The sequence below is a fragment of the Meles meles genome, chromosome 15 (assembly GCF_922984935.1).
Source record: "Meles meles chromosome 15, mMelMel3.1 paternal haplotype, whole genome shotgun sequence".
NCBI lineage: Eukaryota > Metazoa > Chordata > Mammalia > Carnivora > Mustelidae > Meles > Meles meles.
This window is the reverse complement of record NC_060080.1, coordinates 62,338,230-62,363,657: the sequence shown is the minus strand read 5'-3', so window position 1 is coordinate 62,363,657 and position 25,428 is coordinate 62,338,230. Positions and strand designations below refer to the sequence as shown.

The window sequence follows — 25,428 nt, the reverse complement described above, 5'->3', positions numbered from 1 at the left end:
AACATTCTTGCTTACTTTGACTCCATGCCTTCATTATGAAATTCATCTAGTGCTGTGGCCAAATGACAATAAAATCGTATTATTACAGTATCTGGCATGTATCAACAAGCATATTGCAAAGAAAAAAGCAACATAATTCAACTTTTACAAATAGTCAAGAGAACTTAAAAAAAAAAAAACTTTAATCTTTCCCCCTCGAAATCCTTGGAGCCCACTGAACTACCAAACTCTTACAGTTTTCTGTTCTTTTTCCAGTTAAGTTTATCATTATGCTTGAGACTCTGTTAAACTGTTAAATGCCTGATGAAACAAGATGTTTTCCCTTTATACTATAAAAACGGTTCATCTCTAGGCAACTGACCTGTTTGGGCCTCAAGGTCTTTATCTTCAGGCTCTTCATTGTGCGGGCTTTAACAACAGTCAACACATAGGGAAGATCTTTTGTTGCACCCTTTCATTGTTAATTACCTGATTTTATGCTTCTAATTTTTTGCCCTCTTAATGGGACTGATTATAATCCCTCTGAAGACAGGGCTTGGGTATTTGTAGTTGTCCACAGTGCCCAGAACACCACCTTGTACACTGTAGGTGGGGAAAACAAATTTGGCTTATGCTGATATTCTGAAAGAGATCATAGGACTGCACATAGGAGAAGTAAAGATCTCTTTGTCATGTTTCATTTAGAATGAATTAGCAGCAGATAATCAGTGACAGGTCAGCCCGGAGAGTGGAAATACATGGATTTAGCCCTTCTATAGGATATACACATAGGATATATAGGATATAGATAACACTTATCTTTGATCCACAGGACAAGAAGCTGTGTTTTTATTGCTACTCCCCTTCTAAATGATCTGCTGTTATTATTTACCATAAGGACTGGACCAACTACCCAAGGAAACATCAGTGTATACTTATCCCCACCATTAGAAAAATAACTTTTAAATATATCCTACTGATAAAGTATAAAGAATAACATTCCCATTCATTCAGGAGTGCTGAAGCCCCTGGCCTGTTGTCTACTTTGGCAAAGTGAATTATATATTAGCATTTAAAAAGGCCCACTGTTCTCACCATGTCAGCTTACCTAGTTATTCAGTAGGATTCTAATTAATTTAATTCTCCACTGGTGGCAATTTCTGATGGGCAGTAACTGTGCCCTTTACCTCTTTGCCTCCTTTCCTCAGCACTTAGCTCAGTAGGTTGCATATAGCGAGGAACTAATAAATATTTGTTGATTGAACAAACGAATGAGCCTTACTGCAGATGGAAAAGATGCATGAGTGAATTCTCAGTTATGCCACACAAAATCAGACTGGTCCTCCCAGTGCCAAGGACAGAGAGAAATGCAAGCACTGTGGAAATACTGACACCAACCTTACTAAGTATTTGACAAGACCAGAACCCTGAAGGCAATGCTTTCTAATCAGTTTAATTAGCCCTGCACTGTTGTTGCTGTTTATTACAGGGGACCCTCCCCCATGGCGTCGCATATGATGACAAAATTCTGGAATGAGACAGAAACTGGAAGTCAGTATGTAGAGGTTAAGAGGGAGGACTCTGGAATTATATCATGGCAGTGAGACTGGGCATGTCACATAGTCTCTTTCGGCTTTGGTAAAATGGAAATAATGATAGCAGCTACCCCACAAGATGGTTATGGAGAAGAAATAAGAATGTGCATGGAAGGGGTGCCTGGGTGACTCAGTTGGTTAAGCGACTGCCTCCGGCTCGGTGATCATGATCCTGGAGTCCCGGGATCAAGTCCTGCATCAGGCTCCCTGCTCTGCGGGAAGTCTGCTTCTCCCTCTAACCCTCCCCCTTCTCTCTCTCTCTCTCTCTCATTCTCTCTCTCTCCCTCAAATAAATAAATAAAATCTTAAAAGAATGTGCATGGAAAATTCTTATCACTATGCCCAGAACATAGTAGTAATTCTGAATAAGTATTGGCTAATATTATTGTTTTTATTTTAACCTATATTTTGCTCTTTGTCAAGCACCAGGCAGTTGGCCAGCTGAGAAGTGTTCGGTGTTCAACAGAGATCACATTTCGGATATCTCCTGGTCCTTGATATTCAGGCAGCAGATATGTGGTGCTTTGCAACTTTCAGGGAGGTGCACAAGGCCCTCCAGTGCTACCTCAGCAGTACAAGGAGCAGAGAGGGACCTCCAACCTTCAGGTGTACCTGAGTGATAAAAGGCACCTTGAGCACTGCAAAGGTGAGCATTTTGAAATATGACATCTTTAGATCCCAAACAAAAATTGCTGCAGTTTTTTCCCCTGTGCCATAAAGTTACAAAGAAAACGGGCTTACTAACTAAAATCAAAGAAAAGCCCAGCTTTAAGATGGACCACAACCCCACTTGCCTATAGTCAAGACTGGATGTCAACACCCCTAACCCTATACAGAATTGGGACCGAATGGGAGGCTCATGGAACTGAGACTCTTGTACGCTGCTGGGTTGTGGGAGGCAGAAAACAGGGTATGCCCTTCCTTTTTTAAGAGGAATGGGCGTCGTATAAGGTCAAGTGCAGAGAGAGGGGACACCAGGTGGGTGAGCATGGCAATGATAAAGCCAAGATCAGAGATGCTCAGAGATTGACACCACTCGCTGGCCTGGACCATAATGCCCAGGAGTCCATCCTCAGTGCATCACCATGTCAGAGGGAAAAGAAAACGTACTCTCAGAACCCGAAAAATAAAAAAGAATTCCACAAATAAGGCATAGTGGCTACAGGCAAATCCACACAAAGGAGACCGCTTTAAAGGGAAATCTCTTGTGTTCAGAGTTCTGAGCTTTGAGTGAATTTCTGAGGAGGAGGATTTGCATTTGGTTTTTCCCCTTTGCGAGGTGAGGCAAGCAACAGGTGACTAGGAACCAGGGGCGTGAACAGCTCTGCAAACCTCAGAGCCCATAGAAAGGTAATCCCCAGTTCCTCTCAGCAGGCTTTCTCTGTGTCTGAGGAGAGAGGACAAGTCAGCGGGGAGAGAGGAGCAGAAGGGACAGTGATGTCAGCTGAAGTTGCTTGTCGGCAGTGCTCTTTCAGGAAATTCAGGGGACTATCCCGGGGCGGGCGGGGGGGTGGGGTGGAGTGTGGAATCAGGCAAATTACTTCCTCTCAGACTATCCTCAACAGGGATATTTGATTCGCTGTTGCTCTGTGAGACTTCCCGCTGTCCCGCTCCTATTTCAGGGATGACTTTGCCTGAGCGGACTCTGAACAGCTGCTGCACGGGACTGCAGCCCCGTCAGGCCTGGACACCTTCAGAGTCAAACCCTGTTCCATTCAAAGAAGCGAATGCAAATCAGAGGATGGCTGGTGAGGAAAGAAATGGCAGCAGAAGAGCTGAACACAGCAGATCTAGTAAAGGGTGAGGCGGGATGTGTCCATCTCTGAATAGAGCCAGGAAGCCCTGATCGAAGGGGGAAGTGGGTAGGATCTCGTCTAGCACAGAAAAGAAAGCATGGCGTAATGGGCACGTGAAGGCGAATAACCCTCGCGATGGCGAGTTGTATACTCGTTCAGTGGATCCTCCCTGCCGTTCGTGGCTGTTTCTCCACCTTTGAACTCGAAATTAAATATCCCCAGTAAGAAGATTCAGGTCATGCCATTGGCTATTTGGATTCTCTAACAGGATGTGATGTGGCCTTAAAATTCAAATTAAGTGGGTGTTTCTCTTAAATCCTGTCTAGAGAATGGAACAGATTGTGAAATCTATTTAAGTCATTCGAGATGAATTTGGTTTGATGAGTAGCTCTTTTTTATGCCCTTTTAACTTTAAAAGCTGTCTCGCAGCAATTCTGGGTCCCTTAGTTTATTTCTACCATCGGAGGGGTGAATTAAAGGAGGAATGCTTCCAGGTAGTGACCTAAATGTTCTCCACCATCGGGATGCTGCTTAGAAACCCTTGAAATATGGGACATGTTCACATGCTCCCCACCAGGACTGGCACCAAAACAAGCTTTTGATTTTATTCTTAAAACCTTCCGTAATGCACACTTTTCTGCCACTCTTGCTTCTGAATTTAGTAGGTCACAAGGGAGAGATTTGCCGCTTGAATTCCTTTGCACAGGAGCTGAAGGCTTGAGTTCCAATTCTGACTCAACCACTAACTGTGTGGGTTCGAGCTTGGCTCTCACTTTTTTTTTTTTTTTTTTTTTCCCTCTCCAAGCTGTGTGATCTTAGATCCTTCCCTTAACCTTTGGGACTCTGCTGCCCTGATCTGTAAAATGAATGATTGCCGTGGTTCCTTTCGGCTTTAGGCTGTTCTTGGCCCAGCTTTCTAGAATCTCTAGGAAAACTGATTCTACCGTATCTGTAAAAGTGTTCTATAAGCCTGAGATATTTTCTGGGAGCATTCTTAAAAATATAAAGCCAGGAGAAAAGTAATGTGATTTAACAAGAAGGTATCTTAATTACACTGAGATAGGAAGGAAAAAAATTATGTTTCTGGATTTTGCTGGAAGTGTGAAGTGCTTTGTCTTCATGTAACCCTGGGGAAGTACAAACTGAGGAGTGCCAAATTCATCTCGAATGACTCTCTGCTAGAGACTCAGAGGAAAGAAATAGCATTATTGCTTCCCTGTTGGCTAAGAACTCAGACAGAATGGATCCTTGAAGAAGGAAGGTGTGCTTGGAACATTTGTTGTTTCTGAACTTCCAAATGAACTTCATATTGACTTCACAGCCAGTATGTAAATTCCTGGAATCTGTTTCCTCACACTGTATCCCAGAAGAAGCCAAAGCTATATGGCATAGAAGAAGAGAAACAACAGTCAACAACATACTTCAATTCTAACCGTCTCTACCACTACTTCCTGGAGACACTGATTTGTAAAATAAGAATTCTTGATAGAAAGAAACATTAACGTAGAGGAGAAATGTGTTAACATTAATAATCATCTTCTTCAACATTAATCTCAACTAGCCCTCAAAAACGGGGGAATCGTGTCAGTGCACACAAAACTTGAAAGATGTTCTTCATCTTTTGCAAGGCTTGAATCTAATACAAAAGTTGTTGAAAACTCCAAGCAAAAATGCCCAGGAAACGTTCTGCCGAGGTTTGGGGCATTCAGATGTAGGTAGAATCCAAGTTTGCTCTCCTTGCCCAAGTTATTCTTTAAACTACCACAAGTTTTTGCAGGAGCTACTGAGTCTCTGCCATCACAGACTCAGAAGTCTAACCAGACCTTTTTGTTTAGTGTGACAATCTAGACAGACCACAAAATTAATGTTCATAGACCAGGCTTGGGAGGGTAAGAACAATGTCCCGTGTCTGGTCCCCACCCTCCCAAGCATCTGAGACCATGTCCTCTAATTCATGCTCAGTACATGCTGGGCAACCAATTAATCTCTCTACACTTTGAAGTTTCACTCTCAGGAGAGGGCACACTGAAGACTCCGATCAGATTTGTCAGTCCCTTTTTCAGCTTCCACCATGGAGAACTACGACCTTGACATATCACACAGGGAGATGTCTTCCCAAATCATCAATCCTACGTGGGTTTTCAAAAGTTCTAGCCCTACCACAACACCATCATTTCATAATGAATTTCATAAATGAACTTTTATTCTCTTTCAACTGAAAAAGATATGGGGGAAAGAGAGGTCTTTTCTTTTTCTAATGAGGTTGTTTTGTTTTTTTTTTTCCAAAAGGGAGAGGAAGAAAAGATATTCTTCACCCATGCCCTCTCTCCTCCCCAAGCCCCTCAAAAACCAAAAATCCCACTTTTAGAGATAGCCATGTATTTATAATGGATCCAATTATTTATAATTACCCAATAATTTATAATTATCCATTTACTTTCTAACTGTGAGAAGAAAAAAGAGGTAGAGGCAGAAATGTAGACCAGAAATGGAAGTGTAGTGAACACCGAGTGCAGTTACAAAGGCCGACGTTGTCTAAAAAAAATCTTGATTGTTTGTTCTGTCTCAGTCGGGTTTCCCTTTGGAAATGGTGTCACTTTTTCGAAGTATCACCAAGGAGCTTAGCACTTTCAAGGAGGATGCTGTCACAGAATCCCTATTGATCTCAGGTTTCAACAACACAAAAGCAGAGCATGGGGCAGGGAGAGAGTTTCTCTAGGAAATAACTCATGTCTGGAAGACCCATCCCACCTAGGTGAGAGGGACTTAACTCATCAAGGCCACCTAGTCAATCAGGGTTGTTTATCCGTCATGGAAAAGACATGGGAAAGATGGCAAGGAAGGACCCTTGCTCCAAGCTCCTCCTGCAGTGCCCAGAGCTGTTGGTAGGAAGGGACAACTTTGTGGACCTGATGTTTGGACATCCTTGAGTGTGTGTGTGTGTGTGTGTGTGTGTGTGTGTGCCATACGTGTGTGCATTTATGAACATTTATGACTTGTGTGCTAACACGGGGAGACAGTCTCTTTGATCAGTTACAGAGTTCAGTGAAATCAGCTCGGGACTAGACACCAGAACACCTGGCTTCCCTCCCCTCCCCTCCCCCTCATCGCCCCGGCCTCTGGCAAGCCCTCAACCCTGGCAAGCCTCAGTATCCTCACCCACGAAGTGGAAGTTGTGAGATCTGTCCCGATGAGGATCAGATGAAATAATGTTCATGAAAGCACTGTATAAAGTAGAAGGCAGTACACTACTGTAAGAAGTCATTATTTATGATGGATAAGCAGGAAAGAATCCAGATGCCAATTATTTTGCTATCTTCTCACTAGGCTAGGTAATCTAGCCAGAGGGTGGTGAGTGGGTAAGATTTTCCCCACTTACATTCACAGCCAATATGTAAATCTATAATACACAGGTGTCTGAGTTCTATTATTTATAAACCTATTTTAATATGCTATATTGTTTCTAGTTCTCTTCTGGTTCTCCAGGCAATGGAAAACACCCAATTGAGAAAAGTTCTTTTACAAATTAACTGGACCAGAAGGGATTTTTATCACCTGTTTGTAGACCTAACTTATTTGTGTCACTAATTTCTGAGGAATGGATGTCGTGATCATAACCATGTGTTCTTATGTGAACCTCCTTCCTCCCACACTTTCCCCCCCAACCCCCCGTATAAAATCTGCCCCAAATTTCCTGATACAGTAATGTAAGTAATAAAGAAGTTTTATGAGTGTTTGTTTGTCTGTATTAAGATATATTTACTAAAGGTTTAGGAACCTGAAATTAGAATATTTAATAAGCCACTACTGACATTTATCACCTTCTTGGGGATTTACCATAACCCAGTGACATTATCTTTCTTGAGCTAAATTAAAAGACAAATTCAAATCCTGCATGGTAGCCACCAAAAGCATATATTTGAAAAACAGAATTCAGCGTGCCATATTATGCATTATTTAATGGTATGCAAATTATAAGTCAGACAGTTAGGAAAACCACACTTCAGCATTAATAAACAGCAACACTACTACTACATTAATTATGATATTGCTATGATTTATTCCCAAGTTTTGCATTTTGATTCTCCTTGAAAATTTATGCCATCTGATAAGCAGTAACCTCTTTCCCCTCCTACACCTCCTACCCATTCCTCAAATCTGTTCTTCCTACCCACCCAATGGATGTCTGCAGGAAACGGGTACAGAAACACAAAGTCATAAGCAGCTGCATTGTCTTATAAGCATTAATAATTAAAGAACAAGCAAACACCACCTAAAGCTCCAACATTTATTGTGTCAATGTTAAGCACACTTTTTAAAAGACAACATAGAATGTATAGAAACAAGGGGTTGGGGGACTCATGCTCATTTCCACAATACGGGTAATTAGGTTGGCTGGTTTCAAAAGGGCCAGGACGCTGCTCAGGACAGCGATGGTCCAGGGGCCCTCTGTAATGGGACTGATTCACTGTTCCAATGTGGGTCTGTTTTTTTGTTTTTACTTTTTATTAAAAAATATAAATAAAATGGCACTGCAGGCCCGGGCAGGGAGGACTCTGCAGGACTCTGTCTTCGCACAACGGCTTCTTGGAGGCTACTGTCAGAAAACATCACAAACTAGCAGGATGACAGACCACGCAGATGTCGGCTGGGCGGCACGCGTCCACCCCGCCCCTGGGGGCTTCAAATTTTCTCAGAACTTAAGGGCTCTCGAGCTTCCATCCGAAAACTGCCACACATCTTGAGCTCTCTGGGTACTACGCCGAATGGGGGTGTGTGAAGAACCTAGAAAGAGGTTGGAGACAGAGGAGGGGGGAAAAAAAAAAGTACAGGTGTGACTTGGCCCAGTGATTTTCTGTTCTCTAACTAGCTTTTTAAAACTATAACTTAAATCCACCACAGGTTGAGCCACTGGCATCTTAAACATGATTTCAAACTCAGTCCCCTCCCCCACCCCATCTCTGACCTCTCTGAGTACCTTTCCCATGCCTCCCTCCCTGCCTTCCCCACCAGGGACCCAGACCCACTACCCGCTTGTATGATAGTCCTAATAAACTCGGGACACACCTGGAAGGAAACACTTTCCCTTATGACTGAGAAAACTGAGTAGGAAACAGTCCTTTGGTTGAGGAGAACAGGGGAGGGAGGGGGGAAGGGGACATTTCCTTAAAATAATAATAAAATTATAAAGAAACAGAAACTCAAAATTGATGTAAAAGCAGCACAACGAAAACATGAAATGTCATCAAGTTCAACGTCAAAGCAGCCAACGATTTACAAGAGGCGAACAAATCTCTGAAGAGGAAACCAGAACCCAAAATAGTTGCTCCCAAATTGCACCAAAAACTGCCTGTAGTTTCTTTCAAACATGCAGTTTTCTTTTCCTTTTTTTTTTTTTTTTTTTCTTTTTGGTAAGGGGGAAAGGCAATGGTGAATGGAAGAAGGGAGTGGTTATTTTCCTCCGGGGTTCCTCCCTTGCTGTGTACATTGACTTGAAGCAGCAGAACTGGGAGTCCGGATGTGCCGAGGAAGAGGGCTACCACTGTGGCATTCCAGGGCTCGTTGCCATGGCGACCTGAAGCCTGGGCCTGGGGCCTCCTCTCCCCCGACTTGGCGCCGCAGGAGGCCCAGGGTCTGGAGCTCAGCTGCTCTCCTGAATTCCCCCCGCGCCGTGGAGACCCGGACTGAGGGGCCTCCTGTGTCCAGGTGGGCTGATACCCCCATCGAACCCCTTTGTCCGACCTGCTACCAGTACTGAAAACCCTAACAGACAAAATACAGCATGGACATGTACCACGCTCACCATTATTGAAAAGCACAGCCCCCTATGGGTTTGGGGGTGGGGAGGTGGGTCCTGCGTTAGAGGATTGACTTTGGGGAAATCGTTTAATTTGCCTTTTCTGCTGAATCACAAGGACCTGATATTCGCTCCCTTTAAGTAGTCTTTGCCACTTTTACAGAAAGGAAAAACAGTATTTGGATCAACCATTGGAATTGTGTGTTCAGGCAAGTTTAGGTTCTTAAGTACAATGACCCACGTGAACTGAATTGGTCTCCTTTCCTGTTTGCAAGGGAGGAATTAATCGCATCCCATGACCATGGATGACACTGGGAAACAGAGAGAGAGAGAGAAACAGACCCATCCCCCTAAAGGCTGATTCACTGGCCATGTGTTTTACTAAATGAAACAGAGGGCTAATGGGACAACAAGATGACAGTGAGCAAAAGTGCACACCCAACAATCCATTTGTCTACCATTTGCAGCTACAGCAGCCCTGAAATAAATGTACATAATCCCAATTCTGGCTATGTGTCCTGATGGCCATTTCTCTAAACATGGGTTCATTTATTCTTAATTGGAAAAGCTGCAGGGCCTTACGAGACACTTAGGAAAATTTGCTAAGTGCCTCGTGCCTTTTTTAAAAGTTAACAGTCTTTTAAAGGACATTTTTCCAAGCAGGTTTAAAGAACACTGCCAATCCCATCCTCTCACTGGCAAAATTCCCACATTTCTTTCTTTTTCTTTTTCTTTTCAGTTTTTTAATGGGAAGTTGTCTGAAAAAGAAAAGAGAATGGGATGGGTACATTCTTGAACACACCAGGCCCGGGGACGATGGAGCAACAGAATCATAATGAAGAACACACGACTACAACACAGTCATAAGAAATCATGTTTGTGTGTGCGTACAGAGGGCAAAAGAGGCTTTTAAAAAAAAGAAAACGCCGTATTTCCTCCCTCACGCTCTGAGCTGAAAGTGTTCAAAGCAGGACAGGATGGGGCCTGAGGATCCTCAACTCCTTTTCAGGAAAGCCTGAAATATCCCGGTTTACAAACTTTCAACAAACTTTTAGGGTCTGTGAATAAACCACCTCATTTCCTTATTTCTCCAAATGAAATGATATCTAACCCCCACTGCCGCTTCCTTTCAAATTCTCACTTCAAGCATTATGAACATACACAGTACGTACGCATTACATATACAAAAAATGGTATTTAAATAAACAGTCCTATCACAGAATGCCCTGGGAAAAACTCAGCTACTTCACACTTCCTGCCATGGCTGGGACAAATGAAGAACCAAGTGTTCTGAGCCACCTTTAAAATGTATTGGCTTCAGTCCTTTTGTAGGTCCTAAACAAAGAGAGGGTAGGAAATGGTCTCGGGATAGAGGTAATCCATGCACTGGGAGGGTTTCTAAGTTAAAATCGGTGCGAAGTAGTATTTGCGGTACTCCTGTTTATTAAGTTGTTCTCCAAAGGAAGACAAAAGGGAGCACTTAAGCATTAAGAGTTCAGGTACGTAGAGAACATTGCATCAACACATCGGGGCTTTCACATAAACTGGAGAATTCTGAAAAATGTTAATATCCTTAGTATTTCCTCATTTTAAAAAAATCGGGAATTTATCCTCCGTTGGAAACATTTTGTTATTTTGCGTTAATATTTTTAACTTTGGGGTCCTGGATACAGATGCCATTTTAAAGTTATATTCCTGTTGCCTGGGTTTTCAGGCTCCTATTGTTCACTCAGCTTCAGAAGTAAGATTTTATAAGAGGGCTTCACTGAGTCAGGAGACTAAGTACCCTGAAGAACGTGTCTCCCAATAAATTTATGTAACTTCGGGACCATGTAAATCAAACATAATCTGTGATTTATCACCAGATGTTTGCATCCCTCCCCATTCCCCATTTGATTTAAGAAATTTGAACATACAAGTAAGTATACAGTATCCACCATTAATTCTGTCTGTCAGGACGCAAAACCCAATTATGCTAAGAGCATCAGATACTGAAAAATTAAAACGAACACGGTATATAAAACCTGCACAGCTGCACTCATGGCTCCAATAAAAGAGTAATAGGGACACACAGCAGTTTTATGGACATTTAACATGGTGAAGCAGAAGTCACCACATCTAAAACTGGCATGGCCCTGGGGAATATTTCTATCCTGACTAGTATTCTGGATCCGGTTGTGAAGTAACCTAATTCAAAACACAAAAATCGCCTCTCAGTTCACTGCCAATTTCCAAGTCCTGCAAGATACGTCCACCTCTATCCCAGCCCCTATCCCCAGCCCCAGACAGATCCTCTCTTGCGGGATTCCTCTCTGCCTCCACTCCCTACTTCCCACCCAAACTGGCTTTAAAAAAATACACCTACTTTCTGTGCATTTTAGAAGGATAAAACTATTCTTGCTCAGATCAAAGGCATTACATGAAAAGGCCACCTCACAGGCACCAGGGCATAAGAACTGAGCAACAAAAATGCTACCACAAGAAGACAACAGAACAGCTTTTGTTTTGGTTTTTACAAAAAGAAGAACAATGTTGTATCCATTCATCTACATTGGGAACAGGGAGACAGGATCAGAGAAGTCTGTGCTTTAATAAAGCAAATAGACGCTGCAGGTTGCAGTATTCGTAAAACTGACAACACAGATTTCCAAGGAGGCTTTTTTTTTTTTTTTTTTTTTTTTTTTTGAATAAGGGACCTAACCTGCTTTCCAAAGACTATGTTTCATTTCATAAATCTGTTGGTTGGGCAAAAGATCACTGAAGGGTACTTCCCCCCTCATTTGCTATCAGCCAGAACACAATATAAAAACACCTAAAAGATATGTCCCATCTCTGGTCCCTAGGACCTCAGAATCACAAGGCAAACACCATCCATCTCCGGAAATCAGTGGCTGATTCCACAGATTTACCACATCTGGCTAAACTACTATTTACTTCTCTCTCTCTCTCTTTCTCTCTCTGTCTCGTTAACCTGATGCCTTTGTTTCTGGATTTTTATGGGGGGGGGGGTGAAGTTATTTTTGGTACGAAGAAAGACTCATATGGAAACGAAAGAGCTGATTTTTTAAAAAAAAAGCTTTTTTACATTATGTTCTAAGATAGGGCAGGGAAGGGAGAATAGAAAAAGAACTTTCAGACAACAAGAACAGCAAAAAATCCAAAAGAAATAAAAGTTTAAGATGCTATTACCAGTAAATCTTTCATTTATATCTGAATGAATTATTGTTAAGAGATGAAGGGAAAGTTTTTAACATCAGACTGAAAACACTTTCCATTTCTTGAAAATTATTCTAGAACTATAAAATCTAAAAACTATTTCCATGTTTGAGACATGTCTATTTTAATATAGCAAGCACTTTATGTTCCTTTAGGGTATAATACACGCATCAAAATGCCCATAGAAATAATCCTGAAAAAGACTGACTGGCCTTCTCTTAAAACCTGTTATTTTCTTGAAAGTAATTTACAGAGTGTGTCAAATGAGGACACAAGAAGCTTACATTGTGTACTTTAATTTTTTTTATTTTTTTCAATAAAGGGACAAAATGGGTGTATGAACAGGTTAATGCAGACAACTGCCAAAAAAACACAGACAGTGGTTTTTCCAATAGAACTTAACAAAGACCAGAAACAAATACAATAAAAAGCCAGGTTGTAATGACCTTTGGTCATCCAAATAAAAAAAAATAAAAACAAAGAAAAATAAAAGATCAAATTAAGTGCCTCTGTTTTGAACAGGGCACATAAGCAATAATAAATAGTGACTCCCATAGTAAAAGATAAAATTTCAAGTTACGACAAACAGCTTTCATTACAGGAATAGAAAAGGCCAATAACAAAATATTCTGCATTGCCATTTACAAAAAAGTATTGACTAAAGCGGGCTTTCTCTTTAATATGCTTTGCATATGAAATTCTTTCCAATCTAAATATAAAGCACCATTTAGTTTTTGGCAATGAAAAAAACTGCAAAACATTGTTTTTGTTTTTGTTTTTTTCCTTTTTTTTTTCTTTCTTTCTTTTACTGCATATGAAGGTAAGATGCTGGAATGTAGGGTGATAGAAGGAAAGGGACAAAAAGCACACTACATAACAAACCAACGTTATTAGCTTGCAGTACTGCATACAGTATGGCAGCAGGAAAAAGGAACAAAAAAGGATATGTACAACCCCTATGACAGCCATCCGTGTGACATTCTAGCAGGCTCCCCCAAACCGCCATTATATGGCTTCTCATCTGTACAATGTCACACTTTTTTGTTTGTCTCTTCTTTTTTTTTTTGAAGCATACAAATAATTTGCACTATATTATCCTGCCAAATTAAAAAAATATACTGTGGCAGCCTGTCTTTTTTTTTTTCCACTACCAAAAAAGGTACATTGATACCTTTTAAGAGAACAAGCAACAGTTAAAAATACAAGCTTCAATATAAATACTATAGTGCCTAACACTAGATGAACATTTAATTCAAATACCATTCTAGAAATACAGAAAAAAGACCATAAATGTGTTTTAGCATAGGAATCAACATGAGTGTGCATTTTCCTATATTTAAGTACTATATAATCTTAAACCTTTCCCCAATGTATGTTTTTTTACAACCTGAAGAGCGGTGTGTATCCAAGGCATAGAATTTCCACTACCATTTTTAAATGGATAACAAGTCTTGTAACACCACCAAGACAATGGAACCCTAAAATGCAGTTCCCCCCTAAACATAATGAAGTGTTTTTTAAAAAAATTTTTTTCTTAACATTTATATTTAAAAAAGTTTTGTACAAAAAAATCCTTGCACTGTAGAAGCGAAAGCAATCATTCATTTCTATGTTAAGTGTATTCTGTTTTCCATTCACAGCGCTTGCAATGTTGAGTCCGAGTAAGTAAGCTCATTAGTCAAGTAAATGGCTGGCAAAGGTTTTGTTTTTTTTTTAGTTTTTTTTTTTTTTTAAATGCTCATCAATGAGATTGTGTTCAATTTTTTTTTTCAGCATTCTTGCAACTTTTCCCTTAAGTATAGACCTGTAAACTGGGAAAATTGTACAGTGCACTTAATTGTCCTATCTGAGCAGGTTTATTTTATACTCAACCTCTGTATCTCTGATTAGAGAAAAGATACAGATATTACAGGCAGAGTCAAGTGCTATTTGAACACCAACTGGGGCAGATGCTAGCTTAATAAAAAAGAAAAAATTAAAAAAATAAAATAAAAACAATGAATCCTCTTCCATGTTAACACAAATAGCACACAGTGTATGGAAAAGAAATGAAGTACAACTTTTAGGGAGCACAGACATATATACTGCTACTCTTAAAATTCTTTCTCTTCTTTTTTAAGAATGTCACATTTAAACACAAGTCTTAAGAATTCATAGTTAATCATCATTGTATCAATATTAGCTTATACACCTGTTCTAGTTTAAAATGGCAAATAATACCACATTGTGCTAAAAGATCACATATTTTTTTTTCCTGTTACCCTCTGTCAAACCTTATCGTCAGTCTCTTGTTTTTAAAATGGTCTACGAGGTCTTAAAGTTTATCGTTTGATTGTCCCTTTGACAACCAAGTAGATCTGGATCTATTTCTTTTGGTGCCAGAATTTTTTTAAACAGACATTATTTAAAACAAGTTATCTTCATAAAATGAATTCTTTACTAATGCATTTAATTGTATTGCAGGGCTTTTGCACTTTGCACATTCAATCTAATCATCATTTAAAAAAAATAAAACTTTGGGCAAAACAGCCCATTTCTTTTAAGCTCTCACCAGGAGCAAAATAGCGTTTATACTGGTATAATCAGTTTTGCTTATAAGATTAAACTAAACGGAGAATGATGATTAACTAGGACATAGTGGGTCATATTTTTAGGTAGCCATTGTTGTGAGAAATACAATATAGAATTATATGCTAGGTCCTAAGGTTTCTTACCTCACCCAATGCTGAATTAAGCTACAAGTTTATAACAAGTAGAAAGAACCATCAACGTGGTTTTCATAGATCCAAGGCACTCATATTTTAAAACCAAATGATAGGATAAACTTGTTTTGTTTTTCTGTTAATTTGTCAATTCAAGGCCTTTTTTTTTTCCCTCTCCAATTGATACATTTAACCCTTTAGAGACAGACATTTAGCTCATAGAGGTTTCGTTTCAGTGCTGTCCATTCTGTCTGTAGAGGGTTAACCCAAAGACTGTTTTTCCTCCTCACGTTATAAAATAAAACTGTACATGATATGTATTACAGAATGTATGCAGCATGGTCTTTTTCTCTCTCTCTCTCTTTTTCTCTCAGAACGGAACTGGAAACAGCAACATGTTTGCTCAGCAACGAATCGGGGACAATTTAAAATAGCCATAACATACCATACATGCTGTCTAAGTTTAAAAAAAAAAAAACATACACAACATGTAAATTATTGCACAAGAGAAAGGCTCAAAGTTTGCGTAAAATGCAATAGTATTGCCCCATACAGATCATGCATTCAAACGGTGAGAACATAAAGGAAAAAAAGAAAAAGAAAAAAGAAAAAGAAAAAAAAACAGGTGTGCTGGTGACAAGCACTCTCATATTCTTAGCTTCCGTTACTTCTGTTTGTTTGTTTGTTTAATCACATGGGACTAGAAAAAAATCCTACGGGGGAGTGGGGCTGGAGGGCGATGGGGGAGGGGGTGGTGAAAAAAGGAAGTGTCAGGTGGGAGTGAGGGAGGGGTATTAATATACCTCTATTCAGTTTTTATATCATTATTCAACACTCGATCACTGTGCCATTTTTTCATGTGTTTCTCCAGGGTACTGTACACGCTAAAAGGCATCTTACAAATTTCACATTTGTAAACGTCCTTCCCCACCTGGCCATGCGTTTTCATGTGCCTGGTGAGCTTGCTACTCTGGGCACAGGCATAGTTGCACAGCTCGCATTTATAAGGCCTTTCGCCCGTGTGGCTTCTCCTGTGGACAGTGAGATTGCTACAGTTCTTGAAGACTTTCCCACAGTACTCACAAGTGTCGCTGCGTCTGCCCTCTTTTGAGCTGGGCCTGCCCGGGCCCGGACCACTAATATGGGGCGTGCTCCCTCCACTTCCCGTGCCGCTGCGCCCCGAGATCCCTCCGTCCAGCTCCCCGGGCGGCGTGGAGAAGCGCAAGCTCCCGTTCTCCGAGGAGTGCTCCGACGAGGAGGCGAAAGGCGATTGTCTGGAGTCTCCGAAGCTAAGGAAGGGATCTTTGAGCTGCCTGGAGGCCGCGTAGCCAGCGAGCCATTGCGAGTACACGTTCTCGGTGTTGGGCATCGCGGCCGGGGGCAAGTCGAACTCCTTCTCGAGCTTGATGCGCTTGGAGAAGGGGCTCAGCGAGCTGGGGCTGCCCAGCAGCAGCTTTTTGGACAGGCCCCCCGAGGCCGACTCGCCCGGGGAGCAGCCGCGGCCGTTAACAGTGCCATCGTCTATGCGGTCCGACTCGCCGGCCACCGAGTCTTCGTCGCAAGTGTCCCTGTGGCCCTCGGCCTCGGCCAGGTGGCCGCGCTTATGTTTCTCGCCCAGGACCTGGTGGAAGGCCTCGCTGAAGTGCTGCATGGAGCTGAGCACCATGCCCTGCATGACATCAGGCAGGGCGCGGCCCTCGTCGCCCACGCCCACCACCGCGCCCCGCGAGCTGTTCTCGTGGTGGCGCGCCGCCTCCAGGCTCAGCCCGAAGCCGTAGTCCACCCTCTCGCTCTCCGTCAGCTCCTCCTCCTCCTCTTCCTCCTCTTCTTCCTCTTCCTCGTCGTCCTCCTCTTCCTCCTCGTCCCCATTCTCCGGGATCAGGTTGGGGTCGTTCTCGCTCTTGAACTTGGCCACCACAGACTTGAGCGCGCTGCTGGCGCTGCCCACCAGGTCGCTGGTGCCAGGTTCCGGGGAGCTGGCGGTGGAGAGGCCGTCGTCGGACTTGACCGTCATAGGGGACGACTTGTGCATGTGTGTCTTCATGTGGCGCTTCAGCTTGCTGGCCTGTGTGCACGCGTGGTCGCACAGGTTGCACTTGTAGGGCTTCTCGCCCGTGTGGCTGCGCCGGTGCACCACGAGGTTGCTCTGAAATTTGAACGTCTTGCCGCAGAACTCGCACGACTTGGACTTGACCGGGGGCTGGGAGGGAGGAGGGGCGGATTGCAGAGGAGGGAGGGGGGGCGTCGCCAGGAAGGGCGGCTTGCTACCTGGCTGGAATGGTTGCAGTAACCTTTGCATAGGGCTGGGCCGGCCTGGGGACAGCGGTGGGCTAGACGTGTTCCCTGCCAGCTCTCTAAGTCTCCTAGAGAAATCCATGGCGGGAGGCTCCATAGCCATTGGATTCAACCGCAGCACCCTGTCAAAGGCACTCGGGTGATGGGTGGCCAGGGCCATCTCTTCCGCCCCCAGGCGCTCTATGCGGTGGGGGTCCAAGTGATGTCTCGGTGGTGGACTAAACAGGGGGGGAGTGGGTGGAAAGCGCCCTTCGGCCAAGCCGGAAGCCTCTCTCGATACTGATCCTGGTATTCTTAGCAGGTTAAAGGGGTTATTGTCTGCAATATGAATCCCATGGAGAGGTGGCTGGGAAGGACATTCTGCACCTAGTCCTGAAGGGATACCAACCCGCGGGGTCAGGGGACTTCCGTGTTCGCTTTCTAAGTAGATTCTTAATCCATGAGTGTTCTGTGCGTGTTGCAAGAGAAACCATGCACTGGTGAATGGCTGTTTGCAAGTTGTACATGTGTAGCTGCTGGGCTCATCTTTACCTGCAAAATAATACAACACCAACATCAATGTTTCATCACAGAGGAGTGCATTAGCAATTGCTTCTTTATGTTTCACCTCCAGCCTTCCCTGCCCCCAGCCCTCAACCTGAGAGGCCTAAGCCCTCACTGACCTATTCTTCCCCCAGCCTACATTGGTGCCCGGCACATCTGGTGACTGAGGCCCAATAAATACTTGCCCAATCAGTCTTTCTGCCATTTCATTCAGTTCTAAGAATTTTAAATCCAATCTCCAAATCAGAAAAATGTGGACCAATCCAAGCTTGGGAATGAGGATCCCTAAATTCTAGGGAATCTCGGCAAACATCTGAGCTTTCCAGTCCTTTGCCAGCTGTGGTTTGGGGCAAGCTACTTTATCTCCGCGACTCCCGTTTCCTCATTTGTTAAAGGAGGCACTTGGACAAGGTGACCTAAGGGAAACTTCCCTGCTTCCTAAATCCCACCGTTCTATTCTCCCCTGGGTGGCAGGTGAACTTTCTAAAGAGGCAATCATTTCATAGAGATATCAAAAAAGAGAAGGTCAACTCGTTACAATTCTCTGTGGGCCTAGAGATGCTTTTAATCTTAGCCGGAAACACACTAATTGTTGATATTGTTAAAAATGAGAAGATACGCATAAAGTAATTCCATGGAAGAGAGGCTAGCGACAGTCTCGCCTCCCAGCCTGCGTGAGGATCAGTGAGTCCCAATTCTGGTTCCACAACTCCCTACAGGGACTCCCCTTTTTATCTCAAGGGACGGTGCAAAAATCTCAAAAGGGAAATTTAATTCGGATTTAACCAACAGGCCGGATCACATCTTTAAGAATTGTCCCCCAGTCAAACAAATGTGAGTCTGGAGAAGTTAGGAGGAGTGGCCGGTGCCAACTTAAGCAGACACAGCATCCTAGCTGAAGAACAGTTAAAGCAGCCAGCACCATGACGGGCAGCAGGCTGAGAAATGCTACACTAGCCTCCTCCTCATTATTTTGAGAGGCTAACAACGTGAACCAAATTATACAACATCCTGCGCCCTCGGCTGAGCCTCAGCTCCAGTTGAGAAAGAAACAGAAAGATACAGTTCAGCTAGTCAACTCTTTGGCCAGTAGCCAAGCCGTCTGGAGAGGGGCCCTGCTTAAGTCACATTATTTCTCTCTCGCTGAAAAGAACCCGAGAGTGGTAAATGCCACTTTGGCAAAGAGGGGCCAGCTTGACTTCACAATCATTCATTTCTGGAGATAGCTAAATTTAAAAATATATATACACCAAGGGAGTAACTAACAGTTTACCAGTCAACGACAGCATTAAGAAGGGCACAAATGTTGGTGGCCAAAGGACAAGGATGAGAAAAATAGATAACTTCCCAGGGACTCCAAAAAAGGCGTGCATAAAACACAAGCGAGGAATAAACTTGAGCCCGTCTTTTAAAAAGGGGACTAGACGAATCGCTTAAGGCCCCCAGCTAGTATGTGTCAGTAACTTTTTTTTTTTTAAGCAAAAAATCCACCATGGAGCTAAAGAGTGGGAATAAGAAAATTAATCAGTTATGATTCCTTCATTTAGCAAGTCAGAAAGAAAAGCTGGCAGGGTCTTCTCAGGAGCCCCAAACACTTGCATTCCAAAACAAGCCAGCCCTGCTCAAGCACTTGTCTGAATAATGGACTCCCTGCCCTGACCTTGTAATTTACTTTACAATGCATTTATAATCTCACTCAATATATCCCACTCGTGGGTAAATCTCTTTAACAAGATTAGATGATAAGATACCAAAATTAGGTTTCCAACATTTGCCTAATGTGGAGGGAGAAAAAAAAAAGGCAGAAAGATTTTGAAAGAAAACGCTGACATTAGTATCACATTATCTGCCTATTTTTGTTTGCCTCCTCTCTTCAAAGGGAAATAAAAAGCATCATTGAGAGTATTTTCATAAATTTTTTGTTGTTGTTGAACAATGACTTGGGTCCTAAATAGGCAGGAAAAAACCGATCTGGTTCCAACTAACGTGACCCTCTGTGGCTTTCTCCTTTGCCTCCCTAGGACTCTGTGTTATTATCATACATTTGGCCTGACAATCCGAACTGGATAAGGAAAAAGGAGATTTGTCAGCTGGAACAAGTCCTTAACACTTTCATCACTCCAAATGCCTTAGAATCATATTTTAGATTATAATATTCGATTGAAACTCAGGACTGGACCCATGATTAGCAATGCCAGTTTCGCACACACTGTGAACGGGAAGGCCACTGGTGAGTGCCGAAAGGTATCTGGCACAGCTTCAAGGATCTCACCTGCACCCTCCCCAAAAGGCTTAAAGGGGAATCGTCTGTTTGGTTTTGCTGCTCTGAACTTCCGAAAATTTGGCTTTCAGAGCCAGTGATGTGGACATGCTCCAATATGTTCACACCATACTGTTACCCTCTCTTCTCATACATCAGGTCAGAGAAGATGGCATTTCCTCTTATAATGAGCATACAACATACAGTTTTCACTATCACGTTTTAGTATTCCTATCAACTAGATATTCTAGATCGTGAGGGCAGCTAGTGTAATCATAATGTCAATGAGAAGGGCTGTTAGGAATGAGACTAAAGATTACCTCAAAAGAGCTGCTTTGAAACTGGTAATTATTACCAGCCCACTAATAGCAAATGATGCATTACAGTTTCACCATATAATCTGTGTTTCACTCAGCTCACACCAGTGCACCATATTATATTACGGTGCTCACAGATTCTCAATTCCTAAACTGCAGTCCTCAATAAATGTGTTACTTGCCATAATTTGTGAAATTACTTTGTTCATAACATCTCTGATGGTTTATAAAGACCAGAATTGATTTCCTGCGTGGCAAAATTAGGGCTACATTGATTTATTGATGTGTAAAATATAATAATATTCTTCATTTACTCTGACGAAAATCAACTTCTCAATTTGAGAGCCTCATTGGGCATTCACGGGGATTGTTTTGATTTAGAGCAATAAGCGGAGACCTGGCCCCCGGTGTAGGAACTCCAGGCAGCAAACGGTTAAAATCGGCTATTAGCTCACCTACCAGCTGTTATTTTATTTCATTTTACTGTATAGGAAGGAGTAACCCCATTTTTAATTTGTTACCAATGCTAAAGAGACTTGTGATCTCAGCCTCAGGATTTAGAAGAGCAAGGTCTGACACCAGGGCTCTGAACCAGTCATTTCTTTGGCCCTTAGGTTTCCTATCTGCAAAATGAGCATAAAAACAGTACCTGACAGAACTGTGAGGCTCAGATGACAGATGCATATAAAAGCCACATGTAAACTACCCGGACCAACAAGAACGTGAGTTTTCCTTACTCCCAGCCTTGATGAGTTCCCTAGCATGATGACCCACCAGGTCGCACGCCCAGAAGGGCTTCCAGAAGAAGGCTGGAATCCAGAATCCAGGCCTCACCTCAGGCCCAGCGGAGGCCCTGGCTAGAGGGCAGCAGGTGGGGGCCGCATTAGGGCCCACGATGGTGCTCCACCAGCAGGGAAGCCACAAGGTAAGGGCTAAGTCTCTGAAAGCCAAGGGGGCAGCTGGTTAAGGCAGCTGAGTGGCCTGGGGGTCAGCTTTGCTCCAGAGCTTTCTGGAGTTCCACAACCCATCTCGACATACCTTGTCTGGTCACTCCTAAACTGGTCCTGCCAGCATGGGCACCAGCAATCTAGGTACCCTCCCTTTAAAGGGGGAGAGGACAAGGGCTCTGTATCAGGCTCCTAGCTTCCCACCCCTCTAATCCAACTCCCTGCCCTCAGGAGGGTCAGCGGAAGAGAGAGAGGACGGAACTGTTTCCCAGGCCATCAGCCAGTGGCCACTCAGCCGAACCCTCCTCTCCACCACCCCACTCCCCTCTTTTCCCTTCCCTCCACGGGTGGTTCTGTTCCCACGGCCCAGTGCGGGGCCCCAGGCACCCCCAGCCAAACGAGGAGAGAGCTCTCCCCACCCAGTCAGCATGTAGGGACTCGAAATCATGAGTCCAACCCCCTAAACTCTACAGTCTGTGACCTAAGCCAGCCTTAGGCCCAGCCTGGTGTTGGGGAGGGGGTGGCAGAAGTGGTGTTTTAACCCCTCCACCGCCCAGCCCTCGGGACTGGAGGACTTGTGAAATTCAGACAATGAGTCCTTGTTACCTAGGATTACCTAGGAGTTAACAAAACAAACAACTGGCTTCCAATTTGGTCTCAGGGCACAAGCCCTGCCCTGCAGACACCATTTACCTGCTGGTTAGGTCTACCTTACGTCTCTCACCGAATAGCCAGGCCCCTCTCTAGCTGAACACCTGCAGCATCTCGTTCTTTTCTTTCCATGACACACTCCCCGTTTCCTTTCTTCTGTCCACAACAGGTTTGTTTTCACACACTTTCAAAGTAAAAATAACATTCCTTAACTAAAGATTAGATGCCACGCTTCTTTTTTTCGGGAAGCTGCTTTTTTGTGTTTGGGGTAGAATCAACCCCCACCCCCATCCGACTTTGTAGCCGTGCATGACTCATATCATTTGTTACTCCATAGAAAAGCAAACTGAATTACCTTCTAAAACAACATCGATTCAAACACATTTTCACCAACATACAAATCTACAATTTCATAAAAATTTCCCCACCATAAAATTGGTTTGAACAAGTACGTGGATGGTGTTAGTGGTAGTGATGTGGGTGGCGGTGGACTCTTTGAATTTAAGCAACAAGGCTGTGCATTTGTCTCTAAAACTAGGAGAAAAATAAGTAGAAATTGCATATGTATGCACATATATAATACACCATGTGGATATACAAATATACCATGCTTCAATACACACGGAAATGCACATATAACACACATGAGCACAGCTCTAAAGTAACTCTACATTGACTTCTTTTGGTTCTGGCCTCTGCTAACACGGACTCCATGGGATAAATTCCAAGTCCTAAAGGAGGCCATGCAAGCGAATGTCCAGCAATAAAATGGGGCCTGAACACACAGATGGTATATGATCACCAGCCGTGGAGACAGCTAAGACCCTGGGGAGGCCACCTCCCTTGCCCTCCACCCCCCAACCTCCCCCTACCCCCAGGGATGAACTGCTGTCAGTTCCATGTCTCCAGTGAGGAAAGGGGAGGGGGGAAAAGGGAGGGGAGGGTCAAAAGGAGCGGGAGAGAGGGTACCAGTGAGTAATGGAATAATGCAGATGAGAATGCCAATCTGTTTTGAAAGTAACACTTTTCAGTACTTAAAAAGTAAGGGTAATTTCCAGAAACTCTCAGCTTTATACACATGGACATTTGTAGAAGAAATAATGCTCAACTTACAAATACCCTGCGGGGCATATTCTGCACTCATCCCGGGCGTGGGGATTAGAGCTCCGTGTGCAGAACGAGGGGAGGACAGGCCCCTCCAGTGCAGAAGTTTATCTGTGAAAGAAACCCAAAATCAAGCACTAAAGCTATAAACAATGTGCATCGTAAACCACAGGATATCACATTTCAATTCCATTAAAATAGATTAACATCATTACAACAGCCTTGCAGATAGTTAACAGGCCCAAGGCCTGCATCAAACAAACAGCGATGAAGTTATTTCCACAATTTTGTTTTGTTTTTGATTTTGGTCTTTTTAGACAAAAGAAAAGGGGTTTGTTTTAATGGGGGGGGTTGGCCTTTGGTTCCTTTGCTTCTTTGTTATTGTTTGTTTATTGTCTTACAATAAGAGACATGTAAATAGCAAGGGGGAAATTGGTAATACTGGGGGTAGACGGCAAAATGGAGGGGACTTATCTGCAAGGCTGGTTTACATGCATACATTTACTTTAAAAAACAAGCCCAAACAAAAAACAATATGCAAGTAGGAAATAAGTGGATCTGTGAATCATTCCTTCTAGAACAGAGAGACCCATTCTGCCTTCCCTGACCCATTGCTCCCTCTTCCCAAGCTGTGCTTAAGGACAGCGCCTTCAAAGACAGGGAAATCGTGGGCATTGAGGACTTGGTTGGGCCACACTCTAGAATCGCATCCATGGAATACCCCACAGAGACACGGCTTCTTACAACACAAAGCAGTGGAGAATAAAGATTAGATTTCTGGGGTCCAAATTACTTTGGCCAAGTCCCCATCTTGAGGGTGAGGAATCCTACTCTTACGTGACAAGGAGAGAACCAAGCACCCAGAAAAAGTGGCCCACCTTCTCCATTCTACTGCACTTGGTCGCTCTCTGGCAAGGAGAAACGACTTCTCACACTAATAAACATAAATCTAGCAGTAAATCAAGCATTTCTAGCACTAAGACTTTTGTGAGAAAAGAAATATTTGGTTTGTGCGACCTGGGGATTACATGGTTTATGTGGTAAGTTCCTAGTTTTTCCAAGTCCACCTTGAGCCAACCAAGCATGGAGAGGTCAACCTTGAGACAGAGTGTAGATGGATGGAGCAGGAGATACTCAGTGTGTTCTAGAGGCTGGGAGGTTGTGATGATTGGGGGAGGAGGGAGAGAAGAAAAACAGACTTTGATGGTGAATAAACAGAGTATGTTTTCCATTAGCTTAATATTAAGAGCACTTAAAAGTGTTGTTGTTAGACTCTAGGATAGCAGGTCTCAAGTGTAAAATACATCCTGTTCTCCTTATAGAGATTCACGCTGCCAAGAACAGCCACGGCAGTCAGCACAAGGCTCCCTTTCATGGGGAGCCCGGTGGGTAACAATGGCGTGGTGCTCGTGGAAGATCTTATACTCTGTTGTTACCAGGCCTGCAAAGGGGGGGGGGGCTGCTCTCAGAGACCATCTCGAGAGACATATCCTCTGCTCTAACTGCAAACAAAATAAATACCACAAAATGAACCCATGAAAAGTGCAAAGACTGGACTTTAAAAAAAAAAAAAAGTAAGTCTTCATTTGATCGTTTATATTATAAACAGGGTATTGAGAGTAGAGGGTAAAATTCACTGCAGATTTAGTCATTGTGTTTTTCAACAAGAAGTCTGAGAACCCATCTTTGTGCTTGCTCTTGCCTTAGCCATTTCCTAAGTTTGCTCAGCGTGAGACTAAGATGGAAATCCTTTCCTTAGGAGACCCACACAACTGAGGTAGCTCTGTGACCCTGGCAGAAATGCAGCAAGGGATCTGGACCCCTGCACGGGGACAGTCTGATTTCAAACTCCCTGCCACTTCCTCTGAAAAGAGCCTTGAGGTGCCCTGATAGGCCTCCAGCAAGAAATGGGAGAGCTCTTCGCCAGATCTAGGTCTGACCACTCACATTTACCTTTGGTTGGCAAGCCTGTCTACAGACTCATCAGCCCTGAGCAAGCCGAGCTTCCAGGGGCAGCAGCCCGGTCCACTTTTCCACAGGGCCAGGGCATGTGGCAAAGAGAGGGTTTGTCAAGGACAGTATCTGGGTATCTGGCACCACGACCCTGCTTTTGGCTTCTGAATTGTAAGAAACGTTCAAGATCCTCAAGTCTATGCCTTCATTTTACAGATGGGGAAACTGAGGCCTTGAGAAATTAAGTGGCTGGCCCACAGCTATGCTGACAGT

At 43.3% G+C, this 25,428-nt stretch overlaps 1 protein-coding gene across 7 annotated transcripts in view; it reads right to left on the bottom strand.

The window, feature by feature from the left end:
• Positions 1 to 7,890: 7,890 nt before the first annotated feature.
• Positions 7,891 to 25,428, bottom strand: part of BCL11A (BAF chromatin remodeling complex subunit BCL11A) — a 101,897-nt gene continuing 84,359 nt past the window's right edge. For 3 of the 7 annotated variants that reach the window (XM_045979344.1, XM_045979343.1, XM_045979345.1), the window contains 2 exons: positions 23,212 to 23,313; positions 12,672 to 17,911 (listed from right to left, as the gene is read on the bottom strand). In XM_045979344.1, coding sequence (XP_045835300.1) covers positions 15,891 to 17,911; positions 23,212 to 23,313 — 2,123 coding nt within the window. In that variant the 3' untranslated portion in view covers positions 12,672 to 15,890. Of the gene's footprint in view, positions 8,156 to 12,671; positions 17,912 to 23,211; positions 23,314 to 25,428 lie in introns of those variants that run through there. The other 4 variants (XM_045979347.1, XM_045979350.1, XM_045979349.1 and 1 more) reach the window with 4 other exon arrangements.